Genomic DNA, 22,605 nt, shown 5'->3' on the forward strand with positions numbered 1-22,605 from the left:
ATGTTTAAGTATTTTTGGATGCACTTAAGTGCATGTGTAAGTGAATAGGATTAAGTACTTGCTTAAAAGATGAGCAGATACTTAAATGCTTTGCTAAATCAAGGACATCAGTAATCCCATTGAAGATAAATGGCTTTGTAAGCCATTATTGAACATTATTTGTAAGCCATTATTGAAGATAATAGGACTACTCATATGCATAGAGTTAAGCATGGGTGTTTGTAGGTTTAAGGATTCACTGTGTTTTCTCACTGAACAGAGAAAAAAGTAGGTGATATATAAAGAAGGCCTGAAAGGTTTTCTCCTCCCTGTTTTTTTTTTTTTTTTTTTTTTTTGTATTGGAAGCTCTGTCTTTGTCTACCCAGTTTTTCCTGGAAGATTCTACAGATGCCTTAAGAACTAGTAGGTTCATGACACTAGAGAAATCATACATATGAAATCTGAAGACTTGAGATGGAAAGTGATTTATATTCAGGCTGTTTAAAACATTTTGTATTTTGTTTGGTATCTTCAACGCCTCTTTAACTCAAACAACTGGGAGAAAAGCTCTCTAGTCCACATCTCTGAATCCTCCAGCAAAACCAGGGAAGGTAAAACTTGACAGTCCTCATATTTCTAAGGTAAAAAAGAATATACTGCTCCCCGGAAAAAATATTGTTTTGTTTGAAAGAAACTCAACCAAACAAAAATAAACTTTTTAGGCATTCTTGATTTGTTATAAAGAGACAGACTATTTTTTCTCTCCTGTAGTTCACATTTACCTTTTTTCTTTATGGTGTTTCTGAAGAAAGTTGTACTGTCTCAATCTCATATCATGCTGTATTTCCAATTTGTTGGATGTTTTTAAGATAATTCTATGGATCTTACAATTTTTAATTTCTTTTTCTTTTCATGTTCATTTTTCCTGACTTCCTGTTACCTGTTCCATTGATATAAGCAGACAGAACACGCAGTTTGATCCTATTTCTAAAGACATGCTTGACAGTGTGTGAACTGTTACAGTTACATCCCTGTAGAATACAAAGATTTACTGGGAGAGCCCTGTTTTGTTCTTTCTTTAAAAGCTATTTAAGTGCACATGAAAGTCTTGCCAAGATGAAATATTACATCATTAGTTTGTTTTGCATTTAGAATATCAGGAGCACTGGTTTTACTTTGAAGCCAAATGGCAGTTTTATTTGGAGGAGAGAGAAATCACTGAAGAAAATCAGAATAAACCTATCTTTCCTGATAATTATGATGCTGAGGAGAGAGAAAAGGTAAAAATCTGCAATCTTAGAAAAGCTCTTTATTGATAAACACATTTTCAAAGAGACAATCCAAGATGGTTGTTTAATGTCTTTGCTGCCTCGTAGGGCAGGGGGTTCTTCTGAAAATGTTTTTGCTTATTTACTAAGAAGAAAAATTATTCCATTTTTACTTAGCATGTGAGTTAATACAAGAAATGGTTACAATTTAATCAGGAATAAGGTTCTAAGTGATAGTCATGGAATAGGAGTGTAACAAGGCATCCTGGCACTTTAAGGAAAAAGAGGAATCAGAGGGAAAGGGAGAAATACAGTAAGTGGGGAAATCAAGCTGGCCAGATATTTCAATGGCTAGACAAGGTGTGAAATTGAGAAGTAAATTGCAATGAATCATGGCAATTAGAGCTGGAAAAGACCTATTAGGTCATCTAGGCTGGAATTTTCAAAGGTCCCTAAAGGAAATGAGTGCCTGGCTCTCATAGAAATTCCCATGGGAGTAGGGCACCTAACTTCCTCAAGGCTCCATTGAAAAGTCCCATCCTAGTCCATTCCCTGCTCAGTACAGAATTGATCCCTACACTGGTTTTGTCCAATCTCATTTTATGTATCTCCTAGATTCATAGACTTTAAGGTCAGAAGGGACCAATATGATCATCTAGTCTGACCTCCTGCACAATGCAGGCCACAAAACCTCACCTGCTCACTCCTGTAATAGACCCTTAACCTAACCAGGACTGAGTTATTGAAGTCCTCTCAAGAGATAGTGTTTCAACACTTCCCAGGGTACTTTATTTTATAGTCTATACTGTTTTTAATTTAATCCCATTTCTTTTAATTATCACTCCTTGAACCAAACTAAATAAATTCCTCTCCTTCCTTGGGGTTACAACTTTCCAGTATTTGAAGATAGTTCTCATGTTTCCAACTTACTTAGCAGCCCGGCAATAAATATGAAGTTCTTTTCATCTTTCCCCATATATCAGTTCTTCCAGTCTCCTAGAGCAGGGTTCTATTCTGAAAAGTGGCTATGTAAACTATTAGGTGCTCTTATATGTGGCAGGGCACCACTGGACAATAATAAAACACCAGTAGTAGATGATAAGAAGGCACCTGCTTACTTAACAGTTCTGTTCCCTGTGTGCATTCAGTCATATTTTCTTATTTTAGTGACAAGTTTTTCCTAGTTTCTGCCTCTACTAATACTGTAGTGTCAGCACAACTACTATATGAGAGGCTGAGCTGAATAACATTCCTCCTCATTCATTATCGACAGAATAGTTGACTAAATTCCAACCACAAGGACCAAATTCTATTTACACCCATGTGACCACTTTGGTCTGCAGAACCTTTGTTATTGAAGATGCACAAAAAGGAAAGACCCTTGCTTGATTTGCAGTGCCTTGGCTGTCTGCAGGACTGACAGTTGGGAAATGCAGCTTTTTACCTGTGAACTGAGCACATTTGATCTGCAGTCCCAGAGAAGGAAATACATGGACTCCCACTGTGCCACTTTCACAGCCTCTTTTCAAAGGAGAACTCCACATTGATCCTTTTTGGTGCTCTTCCCTGCACTCCTTTCAGCTTGTCAGTTGTGCATGGAACTCCTTCTGTACTGCAACAATAAAGAGAAATGTGCAGGGCTAAATTTTCAAACAGGCCTCTAAAATCATGTGTGCATCTGTTAGTCCATGCAAAGCCCACATTTGAGCATGCACACAAAAGCTACAGAAGCTTTGAATATTAGGCAGACATAGCCAGATTTTATTTATTGGAATATATTTGCAAAGACCACTTTCATTTATAAAAATAAATACTTCAGATTAACAAGGAACAGAACGTACATTCTATAAAATGTGCTGCCACTTCTAGATACCCAGGAATTTGGGGACAATGAAAAATAGGTTAACCCTGCCTGTCTGTATGGACAAGAAGCAGGCAGTGGGCATAATCAAAACAAATCATCTTGCAGTAAATATGAGTTTGACTCTTCAAGTGTGTGTCAAATATACTGCACAAATAGAAACTGCAGCTCACTCTCATTTTAAAGCTTGATTCTGCATTCATAACTCTCAAGCTGTCAGGACTCAAATGTTGGATGTAATGTATGACAAAGACCTAAAATGAGGGGGAACAAAAGAGCATTAATGCAAGAAGCTTAAAAAGAAGCTGTGGGTTTCATTCCCTTAGTGTCAATAACTTTCTATAGCTTCAGTTTCAAGATTCTTCATTTCTGAGATAAATAATTTTCAAAATATTTGAGAATATATGGTTGGGAGAATGGAGAAAAATTCCTCATTGTCTGAGAGAAGACCAAGACAACCTAATAAGTCTTTTCCACATCTAATTTATATAAAAGTGTGAACTTTTAAGATGTGAAATTAGACGCTGACTAGATGAACTTCTTGACATTCCTGGCTCACTTGAATCCTAGAGACCTTTGCTTCTGATCCAGCCTGCATAGTAGTTACAAGTATTTTGTTTCCTTCTGTCCTACATGACTGTTGGCATTAAAACCTCTGTCTGTCACTGAGAGGAAGTGCTGCTTCTGAGGGACTATTTGGCAAAGGAACCGGGGAGTTTGAAAGTGGTAGGAGACTGTGAAAAAATATCAACTAAAAAAATAATGTTGTGGTTGCATTTGTAAAAGAGAAGATCAGAGACGCCCCTCAATGGCTCCATACAAAATGTCAAAAATAGATTGGAGTGAGCTTCCCCTGAATGCAGGCCCCTGTTAATCATCTAGGGGCAAAAGTGTCCCCAGTATCTCACCCTGCATGTGAGAGTAGGAGAGTACTTCCAATGCCTTGTGACCCACATTACAGCTATTCTTTTAGACTTACAGGAGGTGGAGTTCAGAAGGCCGGGGTGGAAGAAGAGGCCATGATGCTCCCATGATTGCATATGATGCTCTTTTAGGATGTGGTGGTGACTGGACAGAACTTTGCAACCGAGCAATGTTCCATGGGGGTGAGTAATCCTTTTGTTCCTTTATAATATCAAATATTTTAGTTCCCTAGAGTTTAAATGGTATAATGGTCATTGTTGTATGAGATGCAAACTCTAAGTCAAGAATGTCAATCCTTCTGAAAAAGATATCTCAGCAGTAAAGCTGCTGACTAAGTCAAATTTATCATATTGCCTATTATTGGTACTGTATCAATTTTACATGATCAATGTTGTTATTATTTCAATAGCGCCTGCCATTCTAAGACTCTGAAAGTGCTTTACAAACACTAGTTAACTAAGCCTCACAACATGTTTGTGAAGTAGGATAAGGATATCTCAGTATAGGGTTCACTTCCCCCACCACTTATATACAGCAACCTCTGTCTGGGATGGCTGTAATATAACCGCACATGCGCGTGCACACACACACGCACACACACAAAAGGGTATAAGACGGGGGAAGAAAAAGAATACTGTATGCAATGAAAACTGCAGGGAGTTTTCAGGCAGGTAGAATGTAATTACTTAAACTGGAGTTTGTCTAGGACACTGGCTTAATATTCTTACTCTTATGAAAAACACCAGGTGCTCTTTAAGGCACACAAATGGTTAATACCTTGGTGTTGCATCTTATGCAAAAGATGGCTCCTTTGGCATCGCTGTGTCCTCTACCCCTAAGCTGGGACATTGGGTCGGTACTCACTCAGAGGAAAGAGTCCCACCTTCTGAATCACCAACACCACATATCACATCACCTAGGCATTCCATGGAGACTTCTGTCTGAGGCGCTGACCCAGCCCAAGCCTATTTAGTTTTGTGAGAGTTAACGGGATCTCAACGCAAGATGCTACAGATACGTATATGCAGCCATTATGGGATTTAAAATGATTAATTACAATTATAAGATAAATTCCCTGCCGTAAAGAGCTTGCAATCTAATGGTTTCTTTTGTAGCTACTCTTCCTTTCTAGTAATGAGTTAACCGGGATGGTTTGTTGCCCACTGAGGGCCATGTAAGATAAGATAAAGTAGCTTCCTCCCAAAAGGAAAAGAGCAGTAAGTCAGTGACTTCAGGGGTCAGAGCAGCTGGCTTTTTCTGTGTCCCCTGACTCCTCCCCCACCAATGGCTTGCTTATTTGACCAGATGTGCAACCGATGCCATTGCTTTTATTTGTGTTTAGCGGCATTCTCTTTCTCTGAAGCAATGTCAAATATATTGTTTTCACGGGATTAAATATTAACTTGTAAATGTAAAGAATGCTGCTTTCATCATTTTAAAATAATTTGTATTTATAAAGCGGGGGCATTAGCTAGATGCCATGTGAGAAGTCCCTTCTAATCAAAATGATGCAATGTGCTGCCTGTTTACAAACTGGACGGCACTGCTGCTTACTGAAATGACTTTTGTCTTCTGTCCATTTGGCAAATTGATCTGTTGCCTTCCCACCATGATTCTAGTGGCACACAGGTTTCCTTGCTTGTGAACCAACATAAACAGTGATGTCAGAATGATAGTTTACTGCTGCTGCACAGGTAGCACAGGGAGTATGGGCAGAAAGTACTAGTTTTTTGTATGCCCTCTACAGCAACAAGAGCCAGTACTGTTGGAGACTCCTTCTGTAGGGGATATCCCTAGCAAGGCAGTGACAGGTTTCCACTTCCTTTGTGCCACGTAGCACAGAACAAGGCAGAGATTCTGCCCCAAATGGAATATTGGAGCTGAACCAGTTGTTCATTTGGTAACACAGTGAATGTGTCAGTGTGTATTAAACTCATGGCTAAGGTTTGTCTTTGCTGCAGCAGTTAATGCAAGTTAGTACACCTGCGTTACTCCACTCGAGTTAGCCTAGCAATGAGCAACAAGAGCAGCCACACTGCGAAATAATGCTTGAGCCGCACAGCATGGTTTGATTAGCAGAGTGACTGAACTAACAGCTAATGAGTAGTTGTAACTCAAGCTGCAGCGTCCCCACTGCATTACAAGCTCAAAGGTCAGCAGCACTCAAGCTTCAACCCAGGCCCCCAGAGGGGCCAACTAGCTTGAATGTAAAGCACCGCTTAACCTGATCTAGAGATTTGTGTGTGTGGATGTGAGATGGGGCAGGGGCAAAACCTGAATTACCACTAGAGCTAATTCTGCAGTGAAGACAAGCTCTGGCTCTTCTCGCCAATAGGCGAGAGACACATGAGCGACAGGGAGCAGCGCAGCCTGCCTGCTTTTGTGAACTTTCTTGCCGCTGTCTGCAGACGGCCCTGCAGTTGCAGAGAAGAGCTCGTCCGTCTCAGATGCAGTGTTATGCAGAGTGAACAGTTACTGCTGGCAAGGGAGAGGATTGACATTCCAGTTGGTTGGTGAACTCCCTAGAGCTGCTGTTCTGAAATTCTCTTTGGCATACTACATATAAGTAAAAATCTCTGCCATAGTGGCTTAAAGCTTCCTTCTCTCTGTAGTGAGTGATACATGTGCAAAGCAGAGTGCAATTTTCACCTCTGCAGTTAAAAGTCACAACAAGAGAACTGCAAATATTGTGTTTAATTTTACAGGTGAGAGCGCAGCCACTGGATCTATTGCAGGCTGCTTGTATGGATTGCTTTATGGCCTGAACAAGGTTCCCAAAGGCTTGTACCAGGATCTTGAACAGAGGGAGAGGCTAGAATTCTTGGGCGAGGCTCTTTACCGACGATCCACAGAGGAAAAGTAAAGCAGTTTCTAACATTTTCTCTTTCTATAAAGACTATGTCAAGCATGGTAGATAACTAATTATAATAGCACGGTTCTAGGCTGGTGAGGTTTAGTTCTAAAAGGCTGTGCAGAATGTGTATAAATGCAGTTAGCTGAGTCATTCAAGAGTATTTGGACAATGTAAAAGTTTAGTTTTTCACAGAGGCAGGGATTTTTGAGTATCAAACTTGCTCTTTAAATATAATCCAGATCAGTGAGATTATTTTAAATGAAAAATATATAAATAAATAAACCCCTCTTATTATCAAATTCCACCTTTCTTACTATGTCACCCCTAAAAATCTATTATCAGTAGTCTCTTGTACACATATGTAATTAATTTTCAGAACTCATACTTTTCTGCAGAACTAATAATATGACCCTTTTATGAGGATGTTCTATTTCCTGTAGATTTTAAACTTTTGACAATTCTTTCACCTCCCTCTTTCCTCTTCCTCATATCTAATGTCCATGTGATACTTGTCAATCTAATGTCTCACAGATTATTCATTAATGAAATGTTAACCCTTTGTCAGCACTGTGGTGTATATGTATTGTTATGTGAGAAACTTCCAGAAAGGGAAGGCCAACACTAGCAACACATCCAAGGTACGGCAAAACGTGCTTAACATTTCTGCATTATTGTGTTTTTTTCACTCTAGACTCTTCAAAACTCGTTTAAAAATTGAACTGACTGAAATATTTGTAAATAAATTAATCTTATGCTCTTCATAAGCATCATTTCTTCATTTTTAGATCGTACTTATTATATGTTGCTGTACCAGATATCAAAATTTTTGGCCTAGGCCATCTAAGTGCTGTAGTAGGTCACCAGCCAGGCTACAATGTGTTTCAAATGACTGAGATTTCTCTCACAAAGAGGCCTGGAAAGAAAACAGTTTCTTTCACTTTTAATACAGAAAACCAACTAACAGTAGGGCCAAGTTAAAAATCAGTTACTGATCTGAATAAAACTAACAGCAGAACTTGGTGAACCATATTTTGATCTGTTATACTGGAATAAATCTGGAATAACTCCTATTAGTGAAGAAGGGTGGTACGACTGGTCAGCCTAGTTTGGCAATTGACTGATCTTTGACTACTGGTGGTAGATATGCCAATGGCCTGTGATGGGATGTTTGATGGGGTGGGTTCTGAGTTGCTACAGAGAATTCTTTCTTGGGTGTCTGGCTGGTGAGTCTTGCCCACATGCTCAGGGTTTAACTGATCGCCATATCTGGGGTCAGGAAGGAATTTTCCCCTCGGGCAGATTGGCAAAGGCTCTGGGATTTTTTCGCCTTCCTCTGTAGCATGGGGCATGGCTCACTTGCTGGTGGATTCTCTGTACTGTAAAGTCTTTAAACCGTGATTTTAGGACTTTAATAACTCAATCATAGGTTAGAGGTTTATTATAGGAATGGGTGGGTGAGGTTTTATGGCCTGCATTGTGCAAGAGGTAAGACTAGATGATCATATTGGTCCCTTCTGATCTTAAGAGTCTATGAATTCCACCAGATTTAATTCTGGAGTAATTGAGAACAAAATTTAGTACAGTGTGATTAACTCCATGTTTTAGCACAGAGATTCTTAAACTATGGTCCAGAGAGAAAATTTTAATGGAACAAGAGCTGACTGGTCACAGGGTTCTGTTTTCTCTTATTTCCACCTGCTGACTTGGATTTAAAAAGGCAGCTAAAAATATATAAATACTTTCCTATTACTTTTCCATATAAGCAATTGCTATAATTGCCGTTGGGATGTTATGTGATAGAAAGGGGAGCAGGTGATCCATGTCATTGTGAATAGTAGAGAAGATGGTCTACATGCCAATCTCTTTATTAAAATGTGGGCTACACTATGAACAACATTGAGTTCTTGTTTTAGCATGCTTTCTCTTTTCATCTTTGCTATGTGCTACTTTCTCATCTTGAGCATATGTTAAAGTTTAAGCAAAGAAGGATATTTCTGTTTGTAATTTATGATTTTATATAAGAGAACATCAAGATTTTCGGAAAACGTTTTTTCTAGTTTACAATGCCTCTAGCATTCCCCGTAATAAATTCAGCAATTAAGAAAGGAGAAGAATATATCCTCCATAAGGTAGGATTTTCTCTTGCAAATCTAACTTTTCTTTTACCTAGGAAAAAAATCGCCAGCGAAAAAGAAATTGTCATTCCACAAAGACAACACGCCTTGTCATTAGACTTTGACAGGTTGAACTAAACATATTCGTGCTGTGTTTTTAAAGTTAACAGTTGTTAATACTGTTCTTCTAGAATTTATCAAAGCTAACCCATTATTGATCTTACCTTACATGCACGATGGAAAAGGACCAAAAAATTTCAGAGATAGAAGAGCGAATCTAATTTTACAAAGATGGTTCACATAGACAGAAGCTATAAACTAGGCAAATGCTAGCAAAGCATTGTTTCCACAGTTCTAGGGGGAAATAGTCCATTGGCTACTACTTTATTAAAGACCTAACAAGGTTTAAACATCAGCATGAATAAGAGTAACCACTACAGCAAAGGTTTGTTTGTTGCTTTCCTTTACTGTAGGCAATTCCTTGAACCAAATTATATGCAAAGCCAGCTGACCCCAAGATACCATGTGTGGTCCCAAGACTAAAACAGCCTATTGGCCCTCCTGTCATGGCCATCTGACTCAAACCAAGAATCAACTACTAACACTGAGCTAATGATAGTCAACTCCTGGAAACTTCTATAAGTGGATTTATCTTGTGGTATACAGTAACCTTAATTTCTCAGTAATCAACCACCTTTCCCAACCAGTTTTGAACCAGCTATACTATTGAACCCTCCTGTAGGAAATACCCACTCTCAACTCATATTAAAACTTGCTAACACTAAGAAAAACATGCTGAAACAAGAGCCAACCCACTGAGTATTCATGACCAGACAATAACTTAACATTACCCAATGTAGAGAAAAGAAAATACAATCAGCTAGTGCAAATAGGATGTAAATAATCTAATTTATCAGAACTTAAATAACATGTAGCAGTTATAAACCATATGGCCAGGTCTGTGGCTATGTGAGCTGGTAGGAAAAGCCTTCTAATATGGGCAAGTGGACATGAGAAGCAGCATGTGTCCTGCCATGTCTTCTCTCTTCCCTAACTCTTTAAAATAGCAGCCTTCAGCTGGACAATGGGATCTTTATGTGGGTCAGTGGGGTGACCAATCATGTGGCTCATAGCAAAACAGCTTGTCATGACTGGCTGCCCAGCCTGGAGATGTTATAGACCTCACTGGCAAGAATGGCTGGGACTCCCTACTGTGTGGGGAGGGAGAGAATGGAACAGAGTAGTGTGAACTACATCATATAAAGAAGCTAAGTAGAAGCCTTCTTTAGTTAAGATGACAGTTTCACTCCTTCTAATGAAGCTTTACTCAACTTCTTAAAAGCTGAGCTCCCATTCAAGAAAATGAAACCATTTGTACCCCTGCAGTCCTGTCATGTCAGCAAGGCAGCATGGGGGAAACCTACACTGCCACCGTTCTGCACCCCATGCCTGGCTAGGCCTCTGAGACACACTGCTATAATGCTTAAAAGAAAACTCAGGGAGTTGAGAGCCAAGAATTAGTTTGTTTCTTTTTACAAAGGGTTTTGACAAAATCTACTATGAATATATCTTGAAAGTTCTCTGGTGTTGTTGTTAACTCAAGCCTTCCCTTGCAGCACTGGAAACCCAGGGGGTTACTAGTGCATGCCAGCCAGAGAGAGTGAATGGCTTAGTGTGGGCTGAAGAGCCCTAAGAAGGATAACCTCCAGCACCCACCTTCTGATGGTAAAAATGAGAGCTCCCCAAGCCTCTAAAGTGTATGTTTGTTAAAAACATTACAGGATGATACCACCCTTCCTCTGCAGGACCCCATAGGGACTACTGCTGGTCTAGGGCTCCAGAAACCGCCACAGTCCCAGCACAGCGGAGAGAAGAGGCCAGGATCCAGGGGTTGTTCAGAGGGTTAGCAAACACATTTGTATGAGCTCCCCTGTCCCCACCCTACCTCCAGCAGCTCTTCCTGCTCGGGTGCTGAACACAACTCCTCTGTCCCGACAGGCACAGGGTTTGACAGTCCTCAGGTCTGTGGCATGGCAGTGTCTGCTTCAAAGACTTTCTCTGGGATAAACCAGTCACTGGGATTAGATTGCATTTTGGTCTGTTAGTATATTAGGCTCTTGGCACTCAGACACTACAGTGATGAGTGTCACAGGAGTACCTATGAATAAATAAGAGAGATAAGGTGGGTGAGGTAATATCTTTATTGGACCAACTTCTATTGGTGAAAGAGAGATGCTTTCCACAGAGCTCTTCTTCAGGTCTGAGAAAGATAATCAGTGTGTCACAGCTAAAGACAAGATGGAACAGATCATTAAGCATAAGGCGTTAACACATGTTGCAAGAAACCTTACAGACAACTACATACAAGAAACCCTTGGATGGTCATGCTTATCTCTGCAGATTTATCAACCACTCCAGACACAGCAAGAAATCTGTTATCTACAACCACGCACTCAGATACCACAGAATATGCTCTGAGGAGAAAGTCCAGGATATACACCTTAACACATGTCAAACTGCCTTCACCAAACAAGGACACTCCACCAGAGAAGTAGATCGCATCAAGGAATGGGCCACCTTTGTTTTCCAAGAAAATCTGCTTCAATACAGAAAAAAAATCCATTGACCACACACCCCTAATTGCCACCTATCACCCCATGCTGGAACCCATATGGGGTATCCTCAAACAATTACAACCGATATATGATGGGGGCCACATCCTGAGAGAAATCTTTCCCAAACATCCTTTTCTGGCCTTCAAACAATCCCCCAACCTTGCCAAACTCATCAACAGAAGCAAGCTCCCCACAAACCAGAACACACCAACTCAAAGTGGCACCACACCCTGCCAGAACAACAGCTGCAAAACCTACAGCCATGTCTTCACTGCTACAATGTCCCTGGCAACACACCTTTCAAGATCCATGGGTCTTACACATGCCTACCACAACAACTCTCCTTTGTCCTATGAATCCAGAGGTGTTAATTGCCCTCTTTGTTTTGAATGGTTTCTTGCAATATGAGTTACCTCCTTCTGCTTAGCAACCTGTTCAACTTTGTATTTAGCTGTGACGTTCTGAGTACTTTTTGCAGACCTGAAAAAGAGCGCTGTGAAGCCCGAAAGCCTGTCCCTCTCACCAACCCAAGTTAGTCCGATAAAAGCTATTACCTGACCCACCTTGTCTCTTACATGTCCTGGGACCAACACAGCTATAACACCACTGCAAACAACCATGCTTAAATAAGTAAACTGCCTGCTTGCCTCTTGCAAAGATATTATTGCTCAGTGGGTGGGGTGTTTAAAACAAACAAGCAAACAAAAGGTTTTGAAACTGGCTGTAGCTCACCCGGACATACATAGGGCCAGCCCATTCCAACATTTAAAATCATGTGGTTAGGACAAAATATCCACAAAGCAGTAACTTATCTAGATCTCCTAAGGCAGATGACAGCATCATTTTGAAAAATGGGTTTTGGGGGAGAGGGAAGAGAAGCCAGGTATGCATTAGTGCTGCTTATTGCCATAGGGGAATTCCAGGTTCTATTTCCAGAATGCTCTTTACCTCCCGCCTTGGTCTAGCTCATAACCTGGAGTCCTGCCTTGCACTGCTCTGGCTGCTTAAGGAACAGTGTTAACAGACTCCCACTGTGCTCAAAGCCCTTTCGGACCATTCTATCCAGATCCGCTCAGCTATAGTGGCTGGTGGTTATAGTTCAAGGACGGAAGGGCAGGCGCTGGAATAATGTTAGGGATGAAATCTTGACCCCCTTGAAATGAATGCCAAAACTCCCATTCAGTGTGGCCAAGATTTCCCTGCAGAACTGCATGCAGTAGACTCTCCCTTGGGAAATGCACTGGTTTTTTTAATGCTGTGGCAGTGGTATCAGCATTTCCCCACTTGCCCCACACACCTGTGTTTATTTTAGGGAAATAACTTCATATAGCAAACCCTGGATTTATATTTCACGGTACGTGGTCATTCCAGAGAACAGATTTTTTGCAAATACATTGCAATGCTTTTTCATGGGTGAGATCATCTTGGAAACGCTTTGGATGCCCTGAATAGGTAGAGTAGCTATTGTTCATCTTCTATTACTAGCTGATGAATATAGAACAGACATTCTGATAAGGATATACATAACATTATTTTGTGTACTTACAAAACAGTGCAATATTTCTGAAAACTACATTAAAATGCACCCTAATGAAAACACTCTAAAATACATCCTACTGATTTGACCTAGGGGTAAGCCCTCAAACAGAGTTCAGTGTTGTTTCTTTTACCACCTAATGATCATTGTATTATCAACTGATTGATTAATGCTAGTACAATGAACTCTAATCTAATAAGAAGAAGATCTGATCTTGTTCCGATTGCAGTCAATTGAAGTTTTGCTATTGAAGTTAGTAAAAGCCAGGTTGTCCCATACTTTATTATATGTTTATGGGAATGCCCACAGTATGGTAAAAAATAAGGAACAACCCCTTACCCTGGCAAGCTTGCAGTCAGAGGTCAGATAGACACACACACCCAAAAAAAAAAAAAAAAATAGGACAAAGCTAGAGGGATTGGGATATGGAGTTTTTCTTTCTTTTATTAATTATTTTTTAAAATTCTCAAATTAAACTGTTAACAATCAACTCAAATGTTATGATAACAGAGTATAAATCCATCAGAGTTCTTGGTTGAAATATATTGAGCATTTGGCTCTCTCTGCCCATTGCAATCCAAAAAAATCAGCTTTTAAAACAGTGACTATACATAATCTCCTCCTACCTTTTACTCCCATATCCATAATAGGAGGGGGAACTGCAATCTAATGATAGCCAATGAGGGCAGTCTTCTGAAATTAACACCAGTTGTAACAAATGGAACTCTCAACATGACATCAGAACTGGCTTCATAATATTTCTGTCCTTGTGTGTGTTATTGCTTACGGAAAGGGGTACTTAATCTGTGTTACCATGTACTGTACGTGGAGAGAACACCTGTGCTATGATGAAACGTAGTCATTCACAGTAGAAACTCAGAGCCTTGTTTGTTATATAGACATTGGCCAGTTGTCAAATCTGTTTTGGTCTTTTAAAATACCCAGAAGGTCATTGTAAATAGAACCTATTACATCCATTAGCTTAATCCCATTGCTGTTGTATTTAATTTTTAACTGCCTTCTCTTCTATATACTTGAAATGTAGCCATCTGCAAGCCAGATTTTGCCACTCTTATTGACAATAAGCAGTACCTTACTCTGCAAGTAGCCCCATTGAAATCACAGCACAGGCTTGGTTTTAATTTCCCATTGAAAACGATGGTATACAACCTGCTGTCTATAAGAATGGCAGGATCTGGCCCTATAAGAACACGATTTTCAAGGCTGATATTACATAAAATAAACAGTTTTGCAACCTCTTTTCATTCTATTTATGCACCTTGTTAGTGTATATCAGGTTTAGTTTACAGAATTTGTTGTCCCACTTCTGCTCATAAATGAAGAAGACATAAAAATGAATACTCTGAATACCCTATTGGTACGTATACTGGAATCCATTCACAACACTATTTTACTGCACCGTGAAGTAATGCAGATTCTGCTGGGTGCTAGAAAGCTGACACCTCTTGTGTTTTTTCCAAAGCACTGTCTATTGTTATTGACTTCACTCAAAAGCTTTTGCACTAAGGTCTGTATTTTAGTTAGTAACCAATCAGCACCGTTTTCTAAATCCTCAGCTGTCTGAAGGCCTAATTATTCAAACTGAATTGTAGACACAGCATGCCAGGTTTCCTACTCCAGATTCAATACTGAAAGTGGGCTGTAGTCAACTGACAGCCATGGCTATTGTTACACAAAGTGCTCTATTTCTGGTTCGGTACTACTTTTCACTGGTGTGATCATTTCAGAAAATAAGCTTAAGGGGACATTTCCCACATGCCCCAGATTAGACTAGATTCCTATTTAACTGGAAATGTACCTGCTCATTTCTAAATTGTATCTGATTTACACTTTTCAGCCTTCAGATTTTCTTTTAATGTTATTTTATTTTAAGCCACAGGCACAGCTGTATTTTCATACCAAGTGTGTTCTCATTTTCTTTATTGTTTAGCTAGAGTGGAAATGTTTGGTAATCTTTGCATATATGGGGACAATAATTCTTAAAGAGAGTGGGGAATGGCACAGATGAGCTTTCTTCACCATTGTTAGTGTTGTTTATTCTCATGAACATTTGCCAGTTACTGTCCAATGCTACCAAAATCTTTAAACAATTGTCACAAAACACAGAAGAAATTGCAGGCTGCACAATGTAGGATTGTTATAAAAACCTGCACACACTCACCACAAGATGCTTCAAAAGGCTTCTAAAACATTTTGCATGCTGTTAACAGGCAACTAACTATGATCCAGTTAAGAACTGTAAGTTACAGTATTTTTTTTCTTTTTTATGCACTATACATGTAATTAAAAAGAATAAGATTTGAAGAAAGTGACTGGTAACGGTCTTGTCAGTACAGCTTTAGGGACTTCCACAGACCAATTTCTAATTGTGTATTTGTGTATAATACTAAATTTATCTCTATTTAAGTACTAAACAAGTTTTATAAGATTTCTGTTACAAAAGAATGGATCTGTTGATAAATAAAATAAAAATAATACAAAGTAAGGAAGTAGAAGCAATATTGATGACTTCAAAAGAGCATTCATTTTCTTTTATGCAGCACTAACTGTACAAAGTTTTGCGGTGATAAGATGCTGATAGATCCCATGGTGCTGAAGAAGAAGCTAAATAGGATGGCAACAGAACAAGGGGCTTTTGCTGTCCTCAGCAGCCTGCTGCTTTACATCACAGAGCTTGCAGCCTGCGACCCACAGATGCCGAGGAAGAAGGCAAAATGGGCCGAAGGCAAAGGAAACAAGCTGATCTGTAACCCTGAATGCCGAAGTGCAAGCAACAGCAAGCGCCCCACAAGATTTCAGCTTTTGCAGTCCAAGTTCATGAACAACAATCGTGAGCCTTATATAAAGAAGACAAGAGAAGTTGGTAAACTGATCATTAAAGAAAAGCAGTGGGTAAACCGGGGCTGTCTAAGCGCCACTGTTAATAAATTAGACAAAAGCAAGGAGAAAACAGGAAGTGGTCAAGCACCAGAAGAGAACCAAAAGATAATGCCCAATGAGAGGGTCAAGTGGAATAGCCTGAGTGGGAAAAATACTGTGAAAAACATTCTGAAGAAATTTTTAGCTGCAGAGGAGAAAGAAAGTAAGGAGAAATCTTCTGTCTGGAAAAAGAAAGAGCCAAACAGCAATTTGCCCAAAATAATCAGCAAGAATTCTGTTCTGTCCAAACTGAAGGAAAAGTTTGAACAAGATAATTCTGTTTGTTCAGCCACCGATGCAAAAATTTTGCTGTTGCGCGAAGGTGAGAAAAATAATAAAAAGGTCCCAAATAGAAAATCTATTCACAAACCAGAGGTCAGAGTGCTGCACACTGTAGCAGTGACAGCCACGGACATAAATAGCCCTCAGTCCCAGTATTTAGTGTGCACAACTGCTCCAATGCCTAGATTCAGTGTTGCGACTGAAATTAGCCATCCTTGGAGCTGGTTGACAAACAACATTGATAGTAATACGCCTTTTGATCGTGGCACTCAAATGGGAGAGAGAAATGATTCTGACAGCAAACACAAGAGTAAGCCTAGTAAGAATGAAATGCTGGAAAATATGGCACAAGACAGAGAGTACAAAGGACAGTTACAAACTGCACTATGTGCAATGCCCAAGGTTATGACTGATGTGAAGGACATTGCTGAGACTAAAATAGATTCCACAAACCAGGGACCAGATTTTCTTCCTAATCTAGACAGCTCTTCTACTTTCTGTAAAAATAAAGCCCTCACAGACTGCATTCCTACCTTATCTAAACACAGCCTACAGCATAAGGGGAATCGCACATTAGTTGGATTTGATACATCTTCATTAGGGGATAATAAAGTGGCTCAAAATGTTAGTGAAGACAATCCATCTACTAACTTACCTTATTCTAGTATACCTGAAGGATCCAGTGCACACAGTCCCCAGCATATTAAAGGGATTGAGATTCCTAAAATAACAGGGAATGTGTGCAGTCTAAAGGAAACAGAAATAGAGTTCTCAGAGTCAGAAAAAAATCCTCTCTTTGCAAGCCAAAAATGTTTCCCAGAGGAGAAACTATTGGAAAATATTCCACTATTTTACTCCCACGTATCTCAGGCATCTCATAATGTAGTGCCTCCAACTGATGTCCTACAGTTAACTGTCAAAATACCAGTTACTGACAAAATGCCACCGCTGATACCAAGTCAAGAAAATGCACCAGATTTTAAAGGCAAACATTCTGAAGCAGCTGTAGAGAAATTTCACTATAAACCTGAAATATTTCCTAGTTCTAGAAAAAATTATTGCAAAGTCCTAACTAAGCAAGAAGAGGAGCCAGTGATGAAGCAAAACAAGCTGTCTGATTGTCAAGTGCAAACTGAACAAATAACCCAGAAATCACAACCACATCAGACGCTCAGCCCACAAAATAACATGGATAATTTCAGCATTAATGTATCAAATCCAACTGGAAATCAGACATACCAAGTTCACTCATCAGATGATTCAGAGAAGGAAAAAAGTGATACTGTAGAAGGAAGGCATATCTGCTCTGATTTTGAAAAGGACCAAAGTCCATTGTCAAGTTATTTAGTGAAGCACAGCTGCTACATTCCAGAAGAGAATTTTGGAAAGGACCAATTATCCTCATCAAATGAAATGACAAGTCAGAAGAACAATACTGCCAGGGAAAGCAGTACCTTGTGTCACCTGGAGACTTATCAAATGCCATCAAATTATTTCATGAAGCATAAAAGTGGCATTGCAGATGAAAATCCCTGGCCTAATTCTGAGACATGTAAATCATTCTCATCAAATTATTTAACAAAGCATGAAAAGAATGCTGCAGAACAAAGAATCTGGCATGCTATTGAGAAGCCCCAGATCCCATCATCAAAAGATTTGGTTAAAGATGGAACCTACAGTGTAGAAGATAAGAAGTCTTGTCATAATTATAATAAGTACCAATCACCTTCTTCCAATGAATCAGCAAAGCATGAAGATGATATTATATCAAAGAATACTATGGGCAACTGTGAAAATTACCAGACAGCACCATCATCAAGTGATGGCATAAATAATACAGCCAAAGAGAAGAATATCCATCATAATTTTGAGAAGAATCAGTTACCCTCACCAAATGAATTGGGGAAGCATGAAAATAATACTGCAGAAGAGATATGTCCTTTGAGTACCTTAGAGAAATCCAGATTACCCTCATCAAATACATTGGTGAAGCCTGAAATCAACACTGCAGTAAGGAGAAGCCCCTTGCGTAACTTGGAAAAGTACCGACTACACTCGCCAAATGAATCGGAGAAGTATGAAAATAACACTGCAGTAAAGACAAGTCCCCAGGGTAATTTGGAGAAGTACCAAATGCCAACTTCAAATGATGCTCTGAATTATGAAAATGATGTGACAGATCAGAACATTGAGAAAAAACAGTTTCCTTCATCAAATGAAATGGTGATGCATGAAAATGTAAGTATAGGTGAGAGAAATAACTTACAGAAATGTGAAGAGTATCAAATGCTGTCATCAAATGCTGGCTTGAAGCATGAAAATGATACAATGGAAAAGAAGCATGCTACTGCAGCAGAGAGAAATACCTTGTGTAACTCCAAGATGTGCCAAATACCAACATCAGGTGATTTTATGACACATGAGGATAATAATGCAAAAGAGAAAAATTATGGTTTTGACACTGGCCAATTACCGTCATCAAAGAATAAAATTAACATGCCAGGACTGAGAAATACCTTATGTAACTTGAAATACCAAATGCCATCAAGAGATTTAGCAAAACATGAATATGATACAACAGAAGATGAAGACACCTGTTGTAATACTGAGAAATACCAACCGTCCTCCTCACATAAATCAATGAAACATGAAAATAATATTTCAGTGGCAAGAAATATCCAGAGCAACTTTAAGAATTACCAAAAGCCAACATCAAGAAGTACAGGGAAGCATGAAAGCAAGACTGTCCAAGAGAAAAATACCCATCATAATTTTGAAGAGTACCAGTTATTCTCAAGAAATGCCCCACAGAAGCACGGGAAGAAAGCTGCAGTAGAGAGAGAGATGTTGGGTAACCCTAAGAAGAATCAAAAACCATCATCAAGTACATTGGTGAAGCATGAAAAGAACGTTACAGTAGATAAGCCGCAACAAATACCATTGTCAGATGATTTTGTGAAGCATGAAACTAAAACTGCAGAAGAGAAGAATAAATATAAATTTGAGAAATATCAGTTACCCTCATCAAATAAATTGAAGGAGCATGAAACTAAAAGAGCAGGAAAGAAAAATAGTTTGTGTGACTTTGAGAAGTACCAAACTCCATTGCCAAGTGACATCAGAAAGCATCAAAGTGATACGACATTAGAGGAGAATACTAAGCATGACATTGGTAACGACCAAAAATTACCCCTATCAAATGATGTATCAAGACAGTATAAAAGTTCCATAGGACAGAGGAAAACCCAATGTGGCTTTGAAAAGTACCATAAACTATCATCAAATGATTTGGCGAAGCATGAAAATCTTCATGCTGAAGAAAAGGCTAGGTGGCTGGGGACTGATAAAACAAATGACAGAACAGCAGAACTCCAGGACTGCACTAGAACACAAGCAAAATATACAGCAGAAAGTTACAGTGAAGGACCATTAAATTCATCTTTTAAACCAATGATTATTAGAGTAACCGATACATTTAAACATCACACCTAAAATATCTCTACAGGTAAACTAAGGACCTAAACTAATTGTATACTGGATCTTTCTTTTTTTCCTTCAGTCTTCAAGACATTAAATTATCACTTTGTAATTGCATGGACATTAATGTGTATTTGTTAGAGTGAGATTTCCTCTCCTCCCCTCCCCCCCCCAACTTAAACATTAGCCTGAAGATCTGTACTATACAAATCACTGTAAATACACTAGCTATAAATACACATCAGATTAATCATCAATTTATTAAGTAAAAGAGGGTCTGAAAGTTCATAAAAAATTCAAATCCTGCTCCAATCTCTCTTTGTTTTAAATGCTGGGTTTTGTTTGTAATTAGGGTATTTTGAGAATGAACTTTATTTATATTTATTCATTCTAATAAAATATTGTTACTACTCCTTCTAGGAATAGCTTTAGACAATGCCAGCTTTTGTTAAGTCGAAAATGGCCATTTAAGATCTAGCTTTAAAGATGTAATGCAAAGGTTGATCCTTTGCTAAAATGAATAATGTTACAAGGGTAATACATGGAAAGGCAGATGCTTCCTTTATTTGCAGGAAAATCCTGAAAGGACATTTATGATAAAGAATTTACTATAGGGTGTTAATGTTCTGTCTTATAAATATTGGCAAAATATTAATTGGATCTTCTGTAAAGATATTTACACTTTTGGACGTGTGCAGTAAGTGTGTTTGTGGAGATATGTTATTTCATTCACACGTCATTCTATAGCTATTCTTGTCTTCACAAAGGGTCCTAATGCAGTAACTCCATGTATTCACAAAGGGCCCAGTCCTATAAGGTACTGAACAAGTCAGTGAAAATATGGTGCTCAGAATGTTGCAGGAGGAATTCAGCCTGTTGCAGGACTGGGGTTAAATTGCCTTTGTGGCATATCAGGGGCACACGGGACAAAAGCAAGCATTGCCACTGATATTAAAGTCACTAATTTGAAAGTCTTATCTCGCTGGTGCTTTCCTGCCAAGTGTAACAAGTGTTTACTGTCGTATGATATGAAACTTGATAACAAGGAGCAGCCAATGTCATTGAAACGTGCCACTGGGATGTGATATTCAAAGTGCACAGTAATAGCCATTTCTGCATAAAGTTTTCAGAAGGGGGTTGGACTAGATGACCTCCTGAGGTCCCTTCCAACTCTAATCTTCTATGATTTGCATGTACCATACTTCGCTTTGGAAGATAGGTTAGGTTTGTTAGCTTTGCTCCTTTCGGCCAAGATGTTGAATAGAATGTAGCTGCAAAAGAGAAATTTGCTGTTAATGCCACATAACTCCCTAAGATAGGTAGATAGATATTTAATATAATAAAGTCAACTCTCACATCTGCTGGCATATCTACCTCGTTTTCATAAGTTGGGCATTCCTGTGGAGAGAGGCCTTTTTTTAAAGGGCATTTCCTAAGGGCTTTGATTCATTAAATGTTGGCCACAGCCATCCATACACAGATCCTGGCTCCTTGACAGCAAAGGTCAGCCTGCTTGAAAAGCCCATTAAAAACCCAACCTTGTAAATTGCATTAAGCTTCTGAAACTTGCAGAGCTAATTTAGAAGGGGGAGAGTTATGCAAATGAGCTCTTCTTTACCCACTGCACCAAATTCCCTTGAATTTGTTAGACACTGCCTGGTCTGCAGCTATGCAGCACATTTTAGAGGTCTGACTGTTGCTTGTTACTCAGATTGGCAGAATGCTCCTCTATGACTACAGCCAAGAGAATGATGACATGAGCAGACTGGCGGCAGGCTAAGTTCAAATCCATTTGATGACAGTGTAAAGAACACAGTTACATATACGACAGCTGGGCTGGGCGGGCCGGGGACGCTGCTCTGAGAGGTGATATGGAACACAGTGTTCTCTGACAGCTAAAGAAGGTGATATTTTAAAAATTTTCCTTGAAGATATGACATTAGCCTTCCTGGCAGCAAGAAGCTCATGGAGTGAAATCCGCCCCCTGTGCTAGGGTGACCAGATGTCCTGATTGTATGGGGACAGTCTTGATATTTGGGGCTTTGTCTTATATGGGCGCCTATTACTTGCTACCCCTCTGTCCCGCTATTTCACATTTTCTATGTGATCACCCTACCCTGTGCAGAGGGCCAGATAAAAGGCACCCTTTAAAGCCACAAAATTAGGAGTAAGTGGAATTTATTGGTTGTATAATATTGGTTCTCTGCACAGGAGGGAATTTCAGCTATGGAGACTTTTTGAGCCAGCAGTCATGGAGGCTTCTTAGTAGTGAACTAAGCATGATTGTGTTAGTACTATTGTGTTAGTACTATTATACAAGGCACTTGTGAGACCTCTTATGGAATACTGTGTGTGCAATTCTGATCTCCTATGTTTAAGAAAGATAAATTCAAATTGGAACAGGTGCAGAGAAGGGCTACTAGGATGATCCGAAGAATGGAAAACCTGCCTTATGAGAGGAGACTCAAAGATTGGCTTGTTCAGCCTAACCAAAAGAAGGCTGAGGGAGATATGATTGCTCTCTATAAATGCATCATAGGGACAAATACCAGGGAGGGAGAGGAGTTATTTAAGTTAAGCACCAATGTGGACACAAGAAAAAATGGATATAAACTGGATATCAACAAGTTTAGGCTTGAAATTAGACAAAGGTTTCTAACCATCGGAAGAGAGAAGTTCTGGAACAACCTGCCAAGGGGAACAGTGGAGGCAAAAAAACCTAACTTGTTTCAAGACTGAACTTGATAAGTTTAT

General features: G+C 39.3%; 2 protein-coding genes across 2 annotated transcripts in view; both read left to right on the top strand.

Annotated features, from left to right (window-relative positions):
* LOC137163435 (inactive ADP-ribosyltransferase arh2-like) overlaps positions 1-7,650 on the top strand; it is a 28,752-nt gene extending 21,102 nt beyond the window's left edge. Inside the window, exons 5-7 of the mRNA XM_067563655.1 lie at positions 1,132-1,259; positions 4,082-4,214; positions 6,738-7,650. Of these exons, the coding sequence (XP_067419756.1) occupies positions 1,132-1,259; positions 4,082-4,214; positions 6,738-6,895 (419 nt within the window). The 3' untranslated portion in view covers positions 6,896-7,650. The remainder of the gene's footprint in view (positions 1-1,131; positions 1,260-4,081; positions 4,215-6,737) is intronic.
* Positions 7,651-14,477: 6,827 nt separating this feature from the next.
* Positions 14,478-19,968, top strand: LOC137163434 (putative RNA exonuclease pqe-1). Its single transcript, XM_067563654.1, has one exon. The coding sequence runs from the start codon at positions 15,745-15,747 to the stop codon at positions 19,864-19,866; it is 4,122 nt and encodes a 1,373-aa protein (XP_067419755.1). The 5' UTR covers positions 14,478-15,744; the 3' UTR covers positions 19,867-19,968.
* The last annotated feature ends 2,637 nt before the right edge of the window (positions 19,969-22,605 follow it).

This window comes from Emydura macquarii, unplaced genomic scaffold, assembly GCF_026122565.2.
Source record: "Emydura macquarii macquarii isolate MOO-44397 ecotype Brisbane River unplaced genomic scaffold, CSIRO-AGI_Emac_v2 contig_2531, whole genome shotgun sequence".
NCBI lineage: Eukaryota > Metazoa > Chordata > Testudines > Chelidae > Emydura > Emydura macquarii.

Bases quoted from the DNA above. Each gene is read 5' to 3' on its own strand.
- LOC137163434 (XM_067563654.1), top strand. From the start codon at position 15,745: ATGCTGATAGATCCCATGGTGCTGAAGAAGAAGCTAAATAGGATGGCA.